The sequence below is a fragment of the Gekko japonicus genome, unplaced genomic scaffold (assembly GCF_001447785.1).
Source record: "Gekko japonicus isolate JY-2015 unplaced genomic scaffold, Gekko_japonicus_V1.1 scaffold77, whole genome shotgun sequence".
Taxonomy (NCBI): Eukaryota; Metazoa; Chordata; class Lepidosauria; order Squamata; family Gekkonidae; genus Gekko; species Gekko japonicus.
In genome coordinates, this window is record NW_015161405.1 from 1,962,172 (window position 1) to 1,984,175 (window position 22,004).

Sequence of the window (22,004 nt, forward strand, 5' to 3'; positions counted from 1 at the left end):
GTGTGACCAACCATAACATTATACCTCAGATTATGTATTCTGCTTGGACATTGGAACCCAGGTCTTCTTGTTCCCATTCTGAAACTTTAACCATTAAAGAGGGCCCTAAGAATTTTCCTACTTGGACTTGGCTTACATACCTTTCCTGTTCTGTTTTCTCTTAATTAAGTAGAGTTTAACTTTTAGCTGAAGCAAAAGAGTCATTCAGCACTTTGGCCTAGTTTCTCTCATTTCAGTGTGAGCTCTTTGCAGTTAAATAGTGGGACTGTGCTTTCCGGTGTGGGCCACACAGTCCCCATGACTGAGGATCCTGACTCTGTGCAGGATTTGTAGCAGTTGTCCTTCACGTTTCAGCATTGCATTTTTTTGGCTTTATGGATAAGGAGACAGCAAATGTTTCATTGTTTGCCATACTGGATATGCTTGAAAACTACCAGAACAAAGAACCACAGCTTGCATTTTGAAGGCAGTCTTCCAAAGCCCTCTGTCAGAGAGTTGAAAATAGCAGATGGCACCCTGCCCTTTTAAAAAATACAAACATGCAAGAAGGCATCAAGCCGAAAAGGGATGTGAGTATTCCTGAGGCGAGTAATGACAGCAGCTAGCTGCTGCTACTGCTGCTTGTGGGCAAATAATTTCAGTTTGTTAACCTGAGAAATGAAATACCTCATTTATGCCAGATGGTGCGGGGAAAGAAGCAATAAAGAACTGAATTTCTGATCCATGTAAAAAAGGTAGTTTATTTTAAAATAATGAAAAGAAGCACAAGCTAGAACTAATACCAACGAAATCTCAGTGGTAGGACATACAGCAGGCAGTGTACCCAAGACTGCCGGCGGGATTTTCTACACCTACTACAGATCTGATGGGTTATGTTTTGGTGTGAGTACTTGGGGAAACAGCAAAATAAAGCCAAAATAATGAAGAGGATCGGGAGGACACCATTATGCGTATGAACAAATAGGTCAGGGCCTGGACAAATAAGCCCTCTTTTCTCACAGACACAAACACTGCTGCCAGTACAGCCACCTCTGGCCTTTCTTTGCTGTTTTGTTCCTTTTCTTGAAAAGAACAAAGCTTGAACTCCAAAAGGGAGGGTTGCCAGGCAGATGCAGGCCAACCATGAGCTATACCCCTGCTCTGAGTTCTCTGTACCCCCTTATCCCCGTTTGCCTGGCTCCAGTCTTTCCTGAACTGTTTCCTGCTCACATAGCAACTGGAATTATTAAGCCATAAACCAAATAAAGAGAGAGTTTTATTTTGATTGTCCACAAAGTGCCACTAATCTTGCATTTTGTCTACTCCAGTCTTTTTAGTGCTTCCCTGTTCTGACTCATAAATGTCATTTGTGTAAGATCTTTTTTTCTTAAAAAAAAAAAAGCCCTCTGCTTTTAGAATGTAGATGTACACCGAGCATGTTAGCAAAGTGTTTGAATGGCTTTATATTTTATTACAGCAGAAAACAGATGCACCATCTCAGATGCAGCAACATGTACCAAGTGCCTTGCCGTGGGCCTGGAATGTGGGTGGTGCACTCAAGAGGTAAGCTGTTTCTCTGTATTAGGCATCATGGTACAGAGTTACTTGTTTTGGTGTTTCTAGTACGGGAGCTATGCAAAAAAGAAAACTTCTGTATCAAAATAGGAAATCAATTACTAGGGAAAAGTCCATTAAAATAACTTTTAAATTCTGTTCATGGTTTTCTACATGCTTTTTAACTGTACTGGTAGACAAAATAATTGGCGACTATAGGAATATATGGCCTTGTGCAGGCACCACCATTTCTCTCTCTAACAAGTATTTATTATATTGCATGTAAATGGAAGAGTGTATGATTTGCACCAACTTACCTTCTAATAGTGGCTGTTGGAAGGGTTAGAAGGGGGAGGGGCTGCGGCTAAGCAGAAGAGTCTCTGGTTTGCATTTGGAAGGTCCCAAACTCAATCCCTGGCATCTCCATTTAAAAAGACTCAGGAAGCAAGTGAAGTGAAAGACCTCTCTCTGCCTGAGGCCCTGGAAAGCCACTGCCAGACTGAGTATACTCAGGCAATACTGACCTTGATGGACCTATGGTCTGATTCGGTATAAGGCAGCTTCACATATGCGTAAAGCTTTAAGCAGTTGCAGTGCAATGATTTTACCCCAGATTCACGGAGTTCACTGATCTCCAGGTGACAGAGATGGAGAAAATGGCCACTTTGGAAGGTAAATGCTATGGCATCAGACCCCCCCACTGAAGATCCTCCCCTTCCCAAACCCCACCCTCCTCAGGCTCCACCCTCAAATCTCCAAATATTTCCCAACTAACAGCTGGAAACCCTACCCAGACGTGGTCAGCACATCACACAATGTTACATCTGCCCCTTGCCCACACCCCAGACTTCTCAGGGGTGCCAGGCAGCCACAAGGTGAGCATTCAGATATTTGCTTGAGTAGAATACTTCATATTTACTAGATAATTTCAAATATGCTTTCAAGAACAACTAAAAGTAAACACTTTTATATGAACATCTCTGCACTGGGTGCTGTTGGCTTTTAATTTATTTTGGGCTTGAGCTGCTGGATAACTCAGTGATACCGAATGTGGTGTCCATCAGCATACTTTATTTTAGTTATTTAGAATATTTATATACCCACCTTTCTCCCGAGTGTCTCAAGACCCAAAGTGTGTAACAGCAATAATTTTAAAAACCTGATAAAACAAGAAACGTAACAACTACGGATATAAAACCTTTTTTTTAAAAAAAAATGTAAAAACGCCTTATGCCCACTGGTGCATTTCCTGGCACCCACTCCTCCTTCCCTAAAGTAAAGGGTCAGTCCTGGCTCCACCTTTTCAGTGAGCCCCCATTCAGAAACAGCTGAATCCCTCACAGGGTTATAGCTTTCCAATATTTCGTGATCCCCCCCCCCCGCAACTATTTCATGATTGGTCTCACCTGCCATGAGCAGTTTTTTTAAAATATACTTTTTATTTTTATTTTCTACATACAGCCTGACAAACTACACACTAACTAAAATTACAGCTACACAATGACCATATATCATAATTATTATTATCGTAAGTCAAAGTTTTTCTCTTCACATTAAGAATAAAAATCTCATTTTGATCTTTCAGTATGGATAAAGTTAAAGCTATTAACAATGCAAGAATTTGTAATGTAATATAAACATTTCTTCTTAGATTTAAGCTATTTTTTGCCTTTCTTTCCCTTCTTCTTGCTTTTATAGTCCCGAGGTGGTTTGGGTGCTGCTGCTCTGAGTTCTGATTCGAATTCAACTTCTGAGCTGCCATCTGTGGATATTTCATGATTTCCCAAGCCCTGCGAGCTATCCACTTCTCCTTCTTTTTCTGAGTCTTGCTGTCTTTCCAAAAACTGCTTCGCTTTAATAAGAGACTCAATCTTTTATTTTTTGTCTTTATAGTTGAACATCAAGCCTTCAGGTAATATCCATCTGTAGGTGGTGGGCTTATCCTGTAGATAAATGATTAAGTTCTTGTATATTTCCTCTTCTTCCTTATCTCAAATGGAATGTATTTTAGGATTCTCTTCTTTTTTTATTTTCAGTGTAGTTCTGGATGTTGCTTTCAGTATTGTATCTCTTATGGATCTCTTAGAGAATCTGACATATATTTCACCAGGCAGGGTTTTTTTTTTAATAAATTCTGAATATGTCCGATAGACCATATCCATTTTGTTTTGTAGTACTTTCGCCTTAATACCTGTCACTGGTGTGAGCACTTCGCTAAGGGTTTCTTTTAGATTCTCTGGTTTGTTTTCTGGAACACCCTGAAATCTCAGCACATATGAAGATTTTTCCATTTGTAGTTGCAAAAGTTGAGTTTTGTCAGAAGATTTCTTTTCTCACAACTTCCAGTCTTTGATCAATTGCTTTTATCTTGTTTGCCACTTCTTCTGTTCTTTTATTAGACTCTTTTAGCTGTTTTTGTAAAGACTCCAAGGTCTTGTTGATGTTAGTCATCTGTGCCACCAGAGGTCGCAATGCAATATCCAGCATGCCTGGAAAGTCAAAGTTCACTTCCGGTTTGGAAACCAGACGTGCTGAGCTGGCAGTTCCTTGTTGAATCTTTGCTTTCACCACCATCTTTTCAGCCCGATAAGACATTGTTTATATTTTGGGGAAAGTTTGCTTAAGTCTTTAGAAGTTCATTAGTTCTAATGCCTTTAACAGTCTGGCATTGTGCTAGTTGAAACCAGCAGTCTGCTCAAATGCCACCACTTTCTGCCCCCTTTATAATGCTTTTAAATCTTCTTTGTCATTTTCAAGGAGTGGGTAGCCTCCCCCCCTCCACTTTTTCTTGGGGGCACCCAGGCTAGCATCTTACTCATGATCCGCTTCATCAGGTAAGAGAAAGTCTTTTTGTTTTCGCCCGGTCTGTTGCTCGCTGGTCCGGTATGCTCGTCTCATGGCCAGAATGGTACTGTGGTGGCAGGACCTATAGGGGCAGGGTGGAGCCTCGATCCTTTGGCCTTGGCCTTGGGAGAGGTACCCCCAGCGCCCCAGGCTGAGAGCCCTCTACAAGGGCTCCGGGGAGAGTCCAGAGCCAGCCAGACTCCCTCTCTGCCGCCGGGTCACGGACCGCTCTCTTCGGAGCTTCGGAGGAGCGCACCCGCCATCAACGTGCCAAAACCAGAAGTCTGCCATGAGCAGTCTTTTTTTCTGGTAGTATATACTACCCTTTCTCAAGATTCCAAAAGGGCCCACAGGTTCAACACATTTAGGGACCCTCGATGCAGCTGTTCTGAGTAACGGCTGAAAAGGTATCAACAGCATTTCTATTAACATAGGAATAACAAGTGTGTGACTGTTTCTTCAGTCCACATATGGCTGCTGCCCCAAGCAACCCTGCCTGTGTACAGCTTTCTAGATAATGCTTCTGCCCCAGTTGGTCTCCCACTGCAGCCAATGAGCTTTCGTCTTTCCAGCTCATGACATTTTAGTTTTCTTGACGCTTTGTTTACTATGCATTGCCATCTTGTAAAATGCTAACATATTTCACCATGTTGTGTTTCTATATTTGGAGTGTGGAAGAAAGACATATCTAGTAAAAAAAAATTATGCATAAAAGTATTCTTTGCAATCACATAAATACTTTCTATTTAAAAATTGACTGTTTATGTCCTATCATGTAAAAGGAAGAAGAGTTGCTAATCAAGCCCCTATTACCTAGTTAATCATGCCATGTGTTTCAGTCTAATTGTAGAGCAAAATTTTATTTTTATTTTTGTGGGTGAGTATGTGTGTGCTTGTGAGCCTGGAAGTCATAGTGACTTCTGGTGACCCCTAGTGGAGCTAGGACATTTCAGAGAGGTGGCTTGATAACCTCTCTCTGCATCCCGGCTCTGGTATTCCTTGGAGGTCACCCTTCCAAGTACTTGCCAGGGTCGGCCCTGCTTCGCTTCTGAGATCTGATGAGATCGGGCTTGCCTGGGCTATCCAGGTGAGGGCTAGATCTGAGATTTTATGACAGGCTTTGTTATACCACTACAACTGAGGACACCTTTCATTATAATTTGGAGGCCATCATTCTATGTAGGAAATAATGTATGGAGTTAGGGGACTGTGGCTATGCATTACTTTCAGTGCTTAGTGGTTTGTAGACATGAGATCTTGACCCTGATCTTGCCCCTTTACAAATAAGAACTGTGCCAAGTATGAACCATATTCTACATCTTTATTTTGTTCTTGTGTCCATTTCCCTCTTTTTTGTGTCCTGTTTTTAAGCGAACCACCAAAGTGTGTGTTGGGAGTATTCTAATATTTTCTAGCCCAATAAATGGGAAATTCTGTTTAGCAATAAAAGCAATTCAATTACGCAGTTCAGAGCAAAATCCATTTTCATCTGTCAAATGTATTCGCTACTCAATAAAAAAAACACTTGTCTTGATAAAAACAATTATTGTTGGAACACTGTGGGCCAAGACTAAATAAAGAGTAATGTTTGCCTGCTAAGATGACAAAATGATATAGTCAAGCATTTTTGAGGTGGAATCAGCCACTATGAGCTATTTCCCCCACATATGCATGCTTTATTTGCATGCACTGAAGAAGTAGTTCTCTGAAAGCATTTCATTTAATGAGATAGCAAGCTGATAACTTCCTTTTACAAAAGAGGGTCTTCTCACCCACCTGGTTTGGAGGTGGAGACTGCAACCCAGAGCATAAGAACAGATGGACAGATGTGAACTATGAAGCTATTATTACTGAATCAAATCATTAGTTTGTTGAAGTTAATACTGTCTACTCAGACTTGCATCGGCTCCCCAGGGTCTCAGGTAGAGGTCTTTCACATCACCTACTACCTGACAGCTGATGCCAGGGATGTAACCTTCTGCATGCCAAACAGATGTTCTGCAACCAATCCATGGCCCCTCCATAATAAATGTCCCATCGCAGAGGAAATATCTTTTCCCTGCAGGGTTCCTACCTGTCACAACTTGGGTGTGCATTCGGCATTGAGGCTTGTGCGCTATTGGCAAAGCCGATTGAGCGCATGGGCTGTTTTGCCCCTGGGAGGAAAGGGAAACTGACAGCTGCGCTGAGACGCAGTGTGTCTCGGCTGAGTGGGCGGGGCCGGCCTTTATAGGCTCTGCCCCATTCCCCCTCTGTCAGTTGCGCCTCGCCCTGTTGGCATATTGTATTATATGTATGCAAGATGACAGCCAATGATGCACACATGTCAGATTAAACTGATCTGGGTGACAGGTAAGACTGTCATGTGACAGGGTCACCAGATGCAAGTTGCACTAGGTTGCATCAGCTAATTAACTATGTCACAGCTTAAGGCTGGGAATGGTGACCACCTCTTGGGTAAGCTCCTCCCTGGGTAAGCTCCTCCCTGAGGCTGTAGGGCTTCAGGGATAGGCACTCCTGGGGGGTGACCTGTGTGCTGGACTGCCGGTCGCGGGCCAGAGACTTGGCCCTAGACTGGGGCTAGTGACTTGCCCATACATCTAGGCAAGGAGGTTGGCTGGAGTGACACCTGCCTGGCATTTTCTGCTCCCTCTTAGTTCCTTTGCTGTTGATTTATTATGCAAAATAAATAGTTAATAAAGTGGCCCTTGTTTGAATTCCAAACAGTTGTCTGTCTCATTATTTCTGGCTCAGGGGGCAATAGCTCTGAAGCTGGGGAGAGCAAAACTGAGGGGTTGAATGCCTCCCTTCCATTTAAAAGTATCAGTGTAGTAGGTCCACCTGTGCACTGATCCTTTTAAATGGGAGGAAGACTTTACCCCTAGGTTTTGCTGTCTCCAGCTCTGGAGCGCAGGGAGTGAAAGGGGGGGGGGGTTGAATGCCTCCCTCCCATTTAAAAGGATCAGCTGACAGGCAGATCCCCTGCTCTGATCCTTTTAAATGGGAGGGAAGCATTCAACCCCTCAGTTTTGCTTCAAAGGAGGAAGATGCCAAACAGAGGGGTCTAATGGCATTTAAAGCCTTCCCCTCCCTCCCTGAGGCATCCCGCCTCTGTGGGCGCAACTCCGGGAAGGAAGGTATTTAAAGTTTAAATGCATTCCCTCCCTGAGTCACTCTGCAGCAGTGGCACACTTCAGGAAGGAAAGGGAAGATATTTAAAGAGATATACCTTCCCTTCCATCACTGAGGTGTGCTGCAGCTAGTGTCACAGCGCAACTCAGGGAGAAAAGAGAGGCAATACTGATTTTCCCCAAATCCCAGTATGATACTGATACTGGGATTCGGGAATATTGGTATATAGTGATACGTTTCAGGTTTGGCATTCCCGAACCCAAAAAATGCTGATTTTTTGTGTGTGCACACCCCCTAGTCACATGTATTGGAAGCCAGCCCTGTAGACTACACAGTCAGCCTTTGCCCATGCTGAATTCTATCATCTTGTTTTTAAAAAATGGTTTTTAAATGTGTTGGCTAAAATTCAATGAAATTTGGATAAACATTGTAGGGATTTACAAAGCTGCAAGTGGTATAGCACAAATGGATAGAGAATTTTTTTTTCCCCCTGATAATGTTAGAACTCAGGTTTACCCAATGGTTTAGAGCACACTATGTATCTTGAACTTATGGAATACATTGTCATAAAGTAGCTTTAAAAAGAAGATTTGTACAGGATGGATATATCAGTGGCTATTAGCCATAATAACTGTATAACAAAACTTCTGCGTTCAGTGGCAGTATGTCTAGAGTACAAGATGTGGTGTCAGTTGTGACTAGAAGTAACAATTGGACGAGTGTTGGAAACAGAATTCTGGACAAGACAATAGACATCCTCATTGTTTTAGTGCCTCTTATTTCTGCAGCACTCCCAATTCTGAACATGAGACAGACAGGCGGCCCTTTCAGTGATGGGCATTGGGAAAAGGTGCATGCTGCATATCTTCAGCAACAGAGCCAGTCACTGAGACCCCACAGTTGCAGTCCACACTCATATGTTATTTTCAGTTATTTAGTTTTGTGTGAGTGTGTTTTCTAAACTGATATGAATGGCCAGAGCAGCATGATAGCTATTAGTACAGTCCAGTGAAGTCAGAATATAGGAAGGCGTAACAAACTACAACAAACTTTAAAACACAAGCATATCAGCAGATTTACCAGAAAAAAAGTGCCGGTCAGTAACAGGTGTATGACGACACCCTCAACAGAAAGGCCCTTTCAAACAAAACTGCTTGGGAGGACTGGGAGGACCAAACAAAAGGCTGGGAAGTATGGGATTTTCTAGATTGTTTCCAGGAACCTTTCCAAGGGGCAAAAATAATAACAGAAAACAGTCTCAAAAGAACAGTGTCACTATGTGCTTCCGGGATATTACACAAGGAGGAACAGATTATCAAGGATGTTAGGCAGATTCATGGAGGATATGTTCATCAATAGCTACTAGCCATGGTCAGTAAAGGGAACAGCTATATATAGAGGCAGCAGATCTCTAAACATTAGTGCTGAGCATCAAGGGAAGGCCTTGCCCTCTGTGCACTGTTCATTGGCCCTCCAAGGCAACTGATTGGCCACTGTAAAGCAGGATGCTGGATTATATGGGCCACAGATCTGATACAACAAAGCTCTTTTTATTTTGCTGAGCTGAATGAAGTTGGCATATAGAGTTAGGCAGAAGTGTAACAATTCACTATAACCATACAGAAAATATTTCTCAAGATGTGTGCCCAGAAAGAACTGCCGGAAGCTGACTCTTCACTTTGTTCTTTGGAATGTAACTTCAGGTCCCATTCTTGTAACTGTATTTCATAAACGTCATGAATTAGCTCTACTAGACTTTTTAATTTAGGGCATAATCTAGTTGAAATTAATGACAAAGGTTCACTTTCTTTCAACAGAGCTGGAAACTCCTTTGTTAATTGTAGCATAAACCCCTAAAGAGAAATATTACATGTATAGCCTTTCTATCAAATTAAGCAGAAATTATTAAAATTGCAAAAAAAACAACCCATCACTTCAAAAATAAATGAACTTCCTTCAAAAACTATTAGAACAATTAGCATCTGTTTATAAATATTTTCTTGTCATTGTTGCTAAAATATATATTTATGAAAAAATTGTGATTTATATTGGTATGCACCATTGTTTGACATTCATTTTGGTTATGTAGCTGTGCTTGAAGATACTACAGATCATTTTCTTTAGAGCGCTGTTTTATTATATTTTCCCCACCTCTCTTAAAACAGGATTTTATGGCTGGAATGAAGCAGAAGGAGCGTTGTGACATAATTTCGCATTTAATTAACAAAGGATGCAGGCCAGACTTCATTGAAAGTCCCAAAGTTGGTCTCATTGTATCCAACAATGAAGTTAATATACAAGTGACACCTGGAGAGATTTCAATCCAGCTACATCCAGGTTTGCTTATTAAAAAGAAAATACTGTTTAAAAGGTGTGTGTGTGGGAGAGAGAGGGGAGAGAGAGAGAGAGAGATCTGCTAGTAGTTGTGAGTAGATCTCCTCCCCTTGTCCATCCCATTCTCTCCTCACCCAGCGGTGGGGTTTGGGCTGCACAAAGAGAAGAGAAGAGACCAGGTGGTCTGCTGGCTGTTTCCCCCATAGTCGAACAGGAGGATGGCAGCAGAGGGTGAGGAGAGGACATGCTTCCTCCATCATTGTTTCCCCCCTCCTGTTGTGCTGTGAGGCAACCTTGAGGGAAGCAGCCAATGATCCATCATATGGTTGAATTGGGCCAAAGTAGGACCCAGAGAAAAACTTTGTTCCAGGACTCATGGTAGTTCCCAGCACCAAGAACTAGCAAGAATGAGACTTCATAAACCTCCATAACAATGATAAGTTATCTTATAAGCTAGCAGAATATAAATGTAGTGCCATTTCCTTGACAGACCAATAATCTTGATAGTGCCACAAACACAGGTTCGAAAACCATGGAGCTTCCATAGATATAATAGTTCATTTGATTGTCAAGTTGATTACAAGATGAGTGGGTATATGCAGAACTGCTCTGGTACTCTTCTGAGAGCCAGTATGTATGTCAGGACTTTTTGGAGCAAGTGTCTGTCTCTTTCTCCTCCCTCCTTCAACTTGAGGAAGTTCCATGCTGTTGATGAACAGTCCTCTGAACTGTTGGAAAATCGCTCAGTTTTGTTACTCATGGGAATACTTGCAGATTTGAGAAAAACAGCTGCTTTTGCTTTTGGGGGGATGACCTGTTTGTCAGAGGAAAGAAAAAAGCAGGGTGATTGTGTTTAGCCCAAAGTTTATGAGAACAAACTCCTTGTTGTCCGAGATTATTGCAGCATCTATTGTATCCACAAATGTCCCAGCAGGCTTTCACTATAAAGTATAGCTTGATGAACTTGACTACTCTGAATATGTGCTGATTACCTCAGTTCAGCTCATTGTGAGGCTTGGATTTGTTCAGCCTCAGTTCACACCTGCTACTTCCTGTTCTGTTCTCTCAGAGGCTCTTTGTTCCCTAGGCTACATTTTTTGTTGGATTTCTGACCAAGTGGAAATTTAAATCAATGAAGGGGCTGTCTTGGTTAGAGGGAAAGAAGACCATTGGAGAGGGACATGACAGGTTTATAAAATTGTGTATGGCAAGAAAAAGTAGATAGATGCTTGGGGTCATCCAGTGGAGTTAATGGGAAATAATCTCAAGGAAGAATGAAGGAAGTACATGATTACTTTATGAAGTTCAGTACTTGATGACAGCTGCTTTCTTTCATGGTTTTAAAATGGGACTAAACATATTAGTGGAGGATAGGTCTTGCAACCACTACTGGTGTCAGACTCTTGAACAGACGTACTCCCAACAACACTCTCTGGTTAGTGATTTGTTTATTGAGAGATGTACATGTTTCAAGCTGTAACCACTTGTGTCAGAATTGACTTCTTCGGCGCCAGTTCTGGAATTATAAATGATTCAAACAAGCCCCCCTCCTGTGACCCATCCAATCAAACCATCCATTCAGCCCACCTAAACCTAACGTGCACCATTAGCACTCCTTCCCCCACCTGCCAACCTACAGTTATATTATCTAAGAAAGGCCGACTAGCCAAGACAGCATGCAAGGTCATTTCACATACTTCCCAAATGGGAAGCCCCTTAAGGAATAGTTACCAAGAAGCTAAGCAAAGCACTTTCTCACACACTGTTTCATACCATTTTCCCCCCCCCGCCCCCCCACAGCTCAGATACAGGTTATGGAATGGAACACACAACAATCCCATAGCAAATGAGGTTCTGAGTTTGACAGCTGGCAGTGACGGCAAGTTCAGAGGCAGTGTGTCTGAATTCTGATTGCTGGGGGACAACAGCAGAGGAAAGCGATTCCTTTCATTCCTTGCTTGCATTCTTCCCTGGGCACAGTGGGAAGTAGGAAGCTCATCTAGATGGACCCTTTATCTAACCCTTGGCTGCTTCTTATTTCTATGCACACATTTCCTAAATGTTCCCTTTGAACTGCTCACAGAATCTTTTTATAAAACCGACCACCTGATTTTTCACCATCATGACCTAAGTTAGTGGAAAGGGGAAATAATCTGCATTTTCTGTTTCTAGTTTTGGATGCCATCAGTTTGCTGAACTCTTTTTAAAGAACATTAAAGTTACTGATCTGTTGATGGTTTCTGGAAGATAGGTTTTCTATGGAAGAGTAGATGGTTATGCCTGATTGTCACCCAATATAGTATTACCCAATATATACTATGACAGAATATGTCTTAGATGGTGCTGTGCCAGAAATTCTAAGCTAGCTACCTGCATACCTTCCAAAAATGATTTCCATTTCATCCACTGTAATTTGAGGCACTATGATGGACATCTAAATATGGAAACAGAAAACTAAGAGGAAGATGGAGACTAAATGATGCTCTTTTACTACAAGATGATGTAGTAAGCAAGTGTAAAAAATACCTGGAAGAATTTTTTAAATACAGAAGGAATGTCCTCAGCTATAATTTGGGAAGCAAGCAAAGCTTCTGCTAGAGGAATCTTATTAGCAGCTGCCACCATGAAGAAAAGAGAAAAATTAGTAGAAAAAATCCAGAGATTGGAGCAAGAGCACAAACAAAACTCCAATAAATACACACTAGCAGAGATCAGACAATTAAAAAACCAATTAGACATGTTAGAAATGGAAGAGGTACAGAAAAAATTAAAATTTCTAAAACAAAGGCATTTTGAACACACAAACAAACCTGGCAGACCCTTGGCATACTGTCTTAGGAAGGAGAAAGAAAAAGAGTAATAACGTGTAAAGAAAGAAGATCAAATCATATATGCAGGGGGGGGAATACAAGAACAATTTATCAGTGCTCTTAACAGTTATCAAAGGCAGGGAGTTGAGCCAAACCTAAATGGTAAACTTTGTCAGGAGAAGGAGAAAAGTCAGTGATCTGGAATGACCCTAAGCATAATCTCCATTTTCTTGAATCAGAAGTCAACTTCTTCCTTGCCCTCCCCCCTGTTCAAAATATGTGGATTGGTAACCAACAGTTCAGAAGCTTTTTCTTAGGGTGTTGCAGGGGCTTTCTCTGCTTCAGTCACACAGAGAGAAAGAGAGATGCAAACACGGAAACTACCAGAGAAGAGAGGATGGAGAGTTTTCGGGGGGTTCCATTTCAATTAATATAGATACTCAAATACAAAGCTGTCCACTAGAACCATGGGTATTGTCTAGCAGAGTTTGAATCATCAATCTGACCAAATATTACATTGTTGCTTAATAGTTAAATGCAGAAATTATGGAGTAAAATCTCTCTACCTGCCTTGTGCGAGCAGTTGGACATTGAAATAAGGCATAGGGAGCCCCTGGTGTATAATATCGGGCATCCTGCCAGTTAGATGACTGTGCAAAAAGAGTAGAGCTTGAGACTATTGCTCCTTTATGGGCACTGGCCCAGGATTCAGCTTCTGGTAGATTTGCCATAACATCCTCCGGCTACTTACTTCAGCTTTGTCATGCTGTTCCATTTGCATTTGTTGTTTGCTTGTCTTCCTGGGACGAGGAACAGCACTCAGCTCCACTGACAGGGGAAAAAAAAGAAATGTTAGCAAGGAAGGGACCCCTCCTCCAGCTTCTTATTGACACTACTGAGGCTATCGGGTAGGAGGAAGCTGCTGGGCTGCCCTATATGGTGACTATACAGAGGAAGAAGCTCCAACCCTCTGAAGAGACTGATAATATCTGGCTGCTGAGGGGTAAGGTTGGCAATCTATTTCTGGAAGTTGGTAGCTTAACTCATCAACACCATACCCAGTATGGTGTGGTTGTTGGAATAGGATTGAGGAGATTTAGGTTTGAATCCTACTCAGTAATAATGCTCACAAAGTGACTTTCGGCCAGGCACTCTCAACCTAAACTATTTTACAGGGTTGTTGTGAGGATAAAATGGCAGAGAAGAGAACGTTTTCTGTCATTCTGAACTCCTGGGAGGAAGGACTCACAAACTAAAGTTTGTGATGAATTTTGGGCAGTTTGTGCTTCGTGAAGTCAAGTTTGTGGCAGGTCACCCAGCATGAACTCTCCACGAACTTTCAAGCTATTCATGGAGGTTCATCCTGGTTCATGAGCAAAGGCTTTCCCATACAGACTGTCTCTGCTCAATCAGAATGTTAAACTTTAAAGCAACAACTTGGAGGGCATGTAGAGGAACATCCAGGGGAGGTCCTCTGTGGCTTTGATGTCTATAGCTTGCACAGGATCCATTCTGTACACTCCTGAACCCCGGTCATTTAGATAGGTGGAGTTTCAGGAGTGTATAGAACAGAACTTGTGATAGCTAGAGACACCAAACTCTCAGGAGATCTCCAGCTGACTGTCCCCTACCTGCCATCCAAGTTCGGTGAGGATTGGATTTATGGGGTCTGAGTTATGCCCCCCAAAGAAGGTGCCCCAGGGAAAGTGCTTTCAGGGAAATGACAGACAGGTAGAAGAGAGTCACCCAGAGATCCCTTCAAGTTTGGTGTTTCTAGCACACCAGGGGCCATTTCACTACCTCACAAACTGAACTGGTTCATGAGGTGGCTAAAAATTCGTAAAGGTCCATGGTTCACGAATAGGGCACATCACAAACTGAACCATATTTTCCTGGTTCGTGTTTATCCCTAGAAAGGACAGAACATAACAGGTGGATACATCCTGAAAGAGCAAACACCAAGAGCAGTAGTGGTAGGAAGACTTTGAAGGCTGAGGAGGGAACTATAAAAATGTGTGACACAAACTGAACCATATTTTCCTGGTTTGTGTTCATCCCTAGGAAGGACAGAAGAATAACATAACAGATGGGTAGATCCTGAAAGAGCAAACACCAAGAGCAGTAGTGGTAGGAAGACTTTGAAGGCTGAGGAGGGAACTATAAAAATGTGTGATGACAATTGGTTATATTTTGTATGGCCTTTGAGGCTGCCATGAAGCCTGTATATAGTGAAAAGATTGGGTACAAAATCTTTTTAATGATTTATTGTCTCAGAGGAATTGGAGAATTGGAAATTTGAGTGAGTAAACCTGGGCCTCAGGAAAATAATGGGTCAAGGCTTTGATGAAGCACTGGGGGTGATTTTCCCAATCTATCCTTCAATTTTTGCTTTCAGAAAAACATATCAGTGTTATACACAGATGGATCTTTCATTTCTTATACTTAGCACACTTTTTGTTAAATTCTGCTTGTAGTTTTGTTGTTGTTCAGTTGCACGGTTGAGTCCGACACTTCGTGACCCCATGGACCACATCATACCAGACCCTCCTGTCTTCCGTCATGCTCCGGAGTTTGCTTAATTTCATGTTTGTTGCATCGATAACACTGTCTAACCATCTCATCCTTTGCCATCCCCTTCTTCTTTGACCTTCAATCTTTCCCAGCATCAGGGTCTTCTCCAGTGAGTGCTCCCTTCTCATTTGGTGGCCAAAGTATTTGAGCTTCAGCTTCAGTATCTGGCCTTCCAGGGAACAGTCAGGGTTGATTCCTTCTAGGATTGACTGATTTGATCTCCTTGCAGTCCAAGGGACTCTCAAGAGTCTTCTCCAGTATCAAAATTCAAAAGAATCTATTCTTTGGCACTCGGCCTTCCTTATAGTCCAACTCTCACAGCCATACCATTGTAGTTTACCATTTACTAAATACACTTATTCAGAAAAAAATTGAATTATTTTAGAAATAGTTGTTTCTGTGAGGTTGTTTTTTTTTAAGGTAACCTGTAATATTTAGAAATATTGATTACAGCTCCTTTTTTTTACATATCAGGATCTGAAGCAAGTTTTATTTTGAAAGTCCGCCCTCTGGAAAAGTACCCTGTGGACCTCTATTATTTAGTTGATGTGTCTGCATCTATGCACAAAAACATAGAAAAATTGAATACTGTTGGATTTGATTTATCTCAAAAGATGGAAAATATTTCCCTTGATTTAAGACTTGGATTTGGATCATATGTGGATAAGACGGTGACTCCATACATTAGTATTCACCCAGGAAGAATCCATAATCAGTGCAGGTAGGTACACATTCATTCCATACTGATTTCAGTCCTAATGGTGTAATGCGCACACACACTCCAATCCAAATCTGGTTTAATCTATATTTTGAAGAGCAATGGGGAATAAAATAAGTGAGCAACCGTTCATCTTTGAGTATCTACTAAGGTTTCTTGCAATGCCTACTAGCATAGGGCTGATGGCTGTGCATCTGCAGCCCCTGGGAGATTTTTGAGATGGGGCTGCATGCAACCCCAGAAGTGACCCTCAGATTCAGTGTATTAGAATTAACCACTGTTTTAACTATATTCTAATTTGGTGTGTTTCCTTATCCCAAACAGTGATTATAATCTGGATTGTATGCCTCCTCATGGTTATATCAATGTATTATCACTAACTGACAAGATAACAGAATTCAGAAGTGCAATTAATAGGCAAAAAATCTCTGGCAATATCGATACACCGGAAGGAGGCTTTGATGCTATGCTGCAGGCGGCTGTATGCCAGGTAAGAGGTAAATGGAGAAGTAGCAATTGCTACATAGTAAATGCAGATTTTTTGCCAAATTTCTGTAACTGACAATCTTATGGTTTGGAGCAGATGATAGTTCCTCACAGAGCCAATGGCAGTACTGTAGAGCTTGTGCTGCTTCCAGAAGCAGAGTGTTGGGTCCAGTGATCTCTTTCTGCTAAGCCAGGAAGCTTGCTTTGGCAGAAGAAGACTTCTTGCTTAGCAGAAAGCAGATATTGGATACAACCCAGAGATTTTGGCCAATGACCTTACAGAAGTTTGTCATGCTTCAGACAGAACTCTGAAAATCCCAAAACTAATTCCCAGCAACACCTACACAGTGTTTGTGAATCTGTCTTGTATGCCTGTTAAGGAGTGTTATTAAAATGTAGAAGCCAGTTCTGGAAAAGCTTGGGTATTATTTTACTCTTACCTTTTTTTTCCCTTCCAGACTAGCCTTTTATTGGCATATACATAAAGATACAGTAATCTAAATACAAAATTCATGCAGAGTAAACTTAGAATTGCAGAGTAACATCATAGAGTAACATCATAATAAGAGTAGCATCATAATAAAACCTAATTCATAGTATCAGTTATCGTGAGACCATGGCACTGCAAAGAAACTTTGCTACTATTTCAGTTATTTCTATATCTGGATTATCAAGCAAGAAAAGGACCTTAAAATCATCAGGGGTCTCTAAAAATTGGGCTAATATGGGATATAGAAGATCCCAACGGGACGCCAGATAGAGAGGGCACTTGGAGGAGAACATGGGCAACAGTTTCAACACAGTCCTTCATACAAGGACAGCACCTGCTAGGATAGGGAATCCCTTGGAATCTGCCAGATAAGATAGCTGAAGGAAGAACATTAAATCTAGCGAAGGATATGGCTCTACGGAAATTTGGAGCTATGAGTTGATAGAGGTATACTGCTGGAAGGTTTACATTAGGAACAATCCCCAAATTTAAGGGAGAACAGGTTCTGTTAGCCAGGCTATAAAGAGTTTGTAGCTCTGATCCCAATAAACTAGATTTTATTTTTTAAAAGGCCTCAGACTCAGAAAGCATAAATAAGGATTCTAGAGATAAATTCAGGGAACTTATTTTGGCTTCAATGTAAAATAGCCAGCTGAAATTAACAGATTCAGAAAGTAGTTGGTACGTATTACTGAAGGGGTCAGAGTTTATCTTTCCTTTTTAAAACTATTAATCTTTCATTCCCGTATTAAACAAATCTTATAATACAGTAAGAGAAAAAAATCCAAACCCCCACCTCCAAGTCCATGCACTCAGTATGATGCTTAATCAAAATAGAGTGGCCTAAAATGCTGTGTTGAAGTCCTTCTTTTCAAGATAGTCTTACATAAATAGCCAGATAAATATATAAACTCAGAAAGTGGCCCTGACCTTCAGATGTTGGGTCTGCATGATGGCAGTCTCCCAATATCTAGGTGTCTGTTGCATCATCGTGGGAATTTGGGGATATTCCCAGTTCTTAGTAATATGTAACTTTGATACTAGTAACAGATTAACTCCAAGGTTTTTGCAACAATGAAATTCTACCTTGTTTCAACTCCTTCCAGCAGACTCAAGCACGAGTTAAATAGAATTTTATGATCTGCCTGTTTGAATTCTCTGACCCTCTCCTTGAACTTTTCAATTTGTTGGCAAGACTACTGTATGTGCATGGGAGGAATGTCATTCCTATATGGAAACCCTGGCAATGCATTTGCTTATAGTTTTTCAGCTACAACCCATTGCCCACTTTATGTATACATTGAAGAATGCTGGATGCAGAAAGTTGCAGCTAAAGTGTTGACTGGAATGTGTCATAGGGACCTTATCACCCCAGTCTTGGCCCACCTACACTGGGTCCCAATTTGTTTCCAGGCACATCAAGGTGCTGCTGTTGATGCAGAGTATTGTCTACGCCCTTACAAACCTGCCTATCCACTACACTCATCTTCCAGCACCCTGCTTCAGGTGCCCCTAGTTTTTGATATTTGGTAGATAGCAACCTGAGAAAGGGCCTTCTCAGTCATAGCACCAAAACTCTGGAACTCTCTCCCCAAGGAGACTCACCTATCCCCTTTTGTTGCCATCTTTCATCTGGCAGGCCCTCATGACCCCTTCTTCCTGCCCTATGTTTATTTTTATGTTTTTGCTAAAAAGGCAAGTGTGATTTTTGGGCTGTATCAACAGAAGTGTAAAGTCCAGATCACGCAAAGTGATGGTATCGCTTTACTCTGCTCTGGTTAGACCTCACGTAGAGTATTGTGTTCAGTGGAACAGGCTTCCTTGGGGGGTGGTGTGCTCTCCTTCTTTGGAGGTTTTCAAACAGAGGCTAGATAGCAATGCTGATTCTGTGAATTTAGGCAGATCATGAGAGGGAGGACAGGAAGGGTTGCATCAGTGCTTAGTTCTTGTGTCTCTTTTTTACACACCCAGGGAAATGCTGATTGTCACTTTGAGGTCAGGAAACAATTTTTCTCCAAGCCAGTTTGGCTGGAGATCCTGGAGTTTTTTTGTCATCTTCTGGGTGTGGAACAGTAGTCACTGGGGGTGGGGGGGGAAGTATTTGTGAATTTCCTGCATTGTGCAGGGTTTGGACTACATGACCCTGGAGATCCCTTCCAACTCTATGATTCTACACAGTTTATAAACTGCCTCCCTGCAAGCCACACTAGCTGAGCACAGAAGCATGTTGAATAGAGAAACCATTGGCAGCTACACCCTACACTTGAAGCAGCAATGTTTTGCTCTACCTTCGCTTCTATAGGTTGTCTTGTAGTTAATCAATTACTAAATGAAGTACAGCATCAGGTTTTGGCTTTATAATCATTCATGATACAACACAGTTTGGTTTGCTCTGTTGACCCAAGTGGAGATTTCCAGTTGACTTAATAGCATATAATAAATCACAAAGTATGTGACTCAGATTTCATAGAGGGAAATTGTCCAGAAAGAGGGAGAAGGAGAGATTATGAGATGGACTCAAAAAGTGCCCTTTTCACAGAATGTATAGATGGGCCCCCAAGAGGATACACAGAATTCTGATTGTGTGTTTTGCAACATCAGTTCAGGAGACCTAGATCCTATAGGTGGTGCCTAAGCCTATATTCCAGACCTTTAAGTCAATAAATGCCTTATGGTTGCGGTATATGAAAACAGATGTTAACTGTAGCCTTTTAGTTATAAATTTGTCCTTGAGTGATGCAGTACCGAATGGCACCTCTTCACTTGCATTTTTTCCATTCATAAAGCTTACAGAATTAATTATTTTTGTTTTCCTAGAGCCAAATTGGTTGGCGCAAGGAAGCAAAGCGTCTACTTCTCATGATGACAGATCAGTCTTCTCATCTCGCCCTTGACAGTAAATTAGCAGGGATAGTAGTTCCTAATGATGGAAATTGCCATTTGAAAGATAATGTGTACGTCAAAGCAACCAGTATGGTAAGGTATATGTTGTAGATGGTGTTATCTTTGGACCATAGTTCCCAAAGCTTGAGAGGGCCTCCATAATGAGAAACAACTGCTGGGAAGACATGAACTTCTGCCAGATCTCTCCTCACTCAAGCTGTTTAAAGTTCTTGATTGATCAGAAAGGAGTATGGCAGTCTGCTTCCTGCCAGTAAATGCAGTGTGAGTAACTATGTTTCATGGGTTGTGTGTTGATTGGGGGGGAAGAGAAGGGAATATCAATGAGGCAACTGACCAAGATATATGCCACAAAGACTTAAAATATTTACATAGACTGCTTTCCCTCTTTCTCTTTTGATCCGCTTTCTTCAGCAATAATAACAATAAGTGCCACCAGCCCAGCGGTCTTTGGTTTGTTTGTTTTTTATTGTTTGTATCATAAATATATTATATAGGGAATCATTTCATTGCAAAATGGAAGCATGGCACAGATTATAAATATAATATGCTGAGAACCACAAACAGCTTTTGTATGGATTGCTTCCTGCCTTGGCTGTTGCATCATAGTACAGAAGAGCCTTGCTCTATCAGACTAGTGGTCCATCAAGTCTGGCATCCTGTCTTTCCAGTGACCAGTCAGTAATCCTGGAGAGGCAAGAAATAGAGAATAGAGGCCAAGGCATTCTTGGGATGTTGCCTAGCAGTAATCAGAGTTTAACGCTCTCTTAATTTGGAGGTTCACTTTAGTTACCATGACTGGTAGCCAGGAATGGGCCTATACCCCATGAATCTTTCTAACACCCTTTTAACACTGTCTACATTCATGGCCATCCCTACATCTTCTGGGAGTGAATTCCACATAATTTCTCACTGAACAAAGAAATACTTCGTTTTGTCCTTCCAGAAAATATTGTCAATCAAATTCATTGGGTACCCGCAAGTTCCAGTATTTTGGGACAAAGCTAAAAAAGTTATTCTTCTATCTTGCATGATTTTATAGACCTCTATCACAACCCTCCCCATCATCATTTTTTTCTAAACTGAATAGTCTCAGACACTTTAGCTTTTCCTCAAATGGAAGGTGCAACTTGGTATGGAGATTTCTGTGCCAACACTACTTTTTACTGTAAAGACTGGTAGGATTCCTAGAGCATTGTTCAGTGGAGATGTGAAAACCTGGATGTGACGTCGCATAACGTCTGTCCCCCCACCCCCACCCCCCACTGCTCATTTGAGTTCTGCCGGGGTAGAGAGGATGGCCAGGAAGTTGTCTGGTATTAAGTGGGCAGCTGACAAATTTATAATTCTGTTTCGTCTTGCTCATCAGATGATTCAGCTCCCACTGCCTATTTATCACAACGCAGCTAGTAGCCTGGCCATTCTCTGTATGTACCTAGCTTCTGTTTTTGTCAGGAGTAAGCCTTGTGCATGAGATTAGGATTATTGCATTCCCAGTTGGTGGAGCAGAAGTCCTCTGGTTGCTGTACAGTGGGCTGGTACACTGCTGAGCCTGGCATGGCAGGAATCTCTGCACCATGCCATGACCTGACATGCTGGCCAAATATCAATGTCTGGGTTAGATGCAGCAATAAATGGAAGAGCTTTACAGTACAGTCACAAGCAAAGTTATTACCTTCTGTGTCCTTGAATTTCTTAGAAGGGTGTAATCCTAAATGCTTGGGATTGCATTTAGTGGATTTCCATGTAAGATAGGAAATCTAAAGGACAGAGATGCTTTAGGTTGATCCTGCATTGAGCAGGTGGTTGGCCTAGGTGGTCTATATGGCCCCTTCATCTCTATGATTCAACTACAACAATCATTTTTGCTACAATAGCTCATCCTGACAATAAACTACCCATATGGTTGTACAGAAAACCATTAATGCAGTAGCTATTTTTAGAGCAGGAACTGATTGGATGCAGTGGAGATAGTTTAGATCAGGAGTTGCCCACCTCTGTTTAATGAGGGCTACTTCTGTGTAATGAGAAATAGCCCAAGCTACTCCACCTCAGTCATCAGCATGTTGCCAGGGGGCTTTTTTTCTTTCCTACAAACTGAACATGGACTAAGAAGAGCATCAGAAATGAAGCTGTCTGCTAAGCACCATAAAGAAAAATCTGCAAAAAATAAGCCTTTTGCTTT

General features: G+C 41.7%; 1 protein-coding gene across 1 annotated transcript in view; it reads left to right on the top strand.

Annotated features, from left to right (window-relative positions):
- The window catches only part of ITGB8 (integrin subunit beta 8), a 60,152-nt gene that overhangs the window by 22,041 nt on the left and 16,107 nt on the right, over window positions 1–22,004 (top strand). The window contains exons 2-6 of the mRNA XM_015426229.1: window positions 1,457–1,542; window positions 9,675–9,846; window positions 15,699–15,945; window positions 16,267–16,432; window positions 19,736–19,894. Coding sequence (XP_015281715.1) covers window positions 1,457–1,542; window positions 9,675–9,846; window positions 15,699–15,945; window positions 16,267–16,432; window positions 19,736–19,894 — 830 coding nt within the window. The remainder of the gene's footprint in view (window positions 1–1,456; window positions 1,543–9,674; window positions 9,847–15,698; window positions 15,946–16,266; window positions 16,433–19,735; window positions 19,895–22,004) is intronic.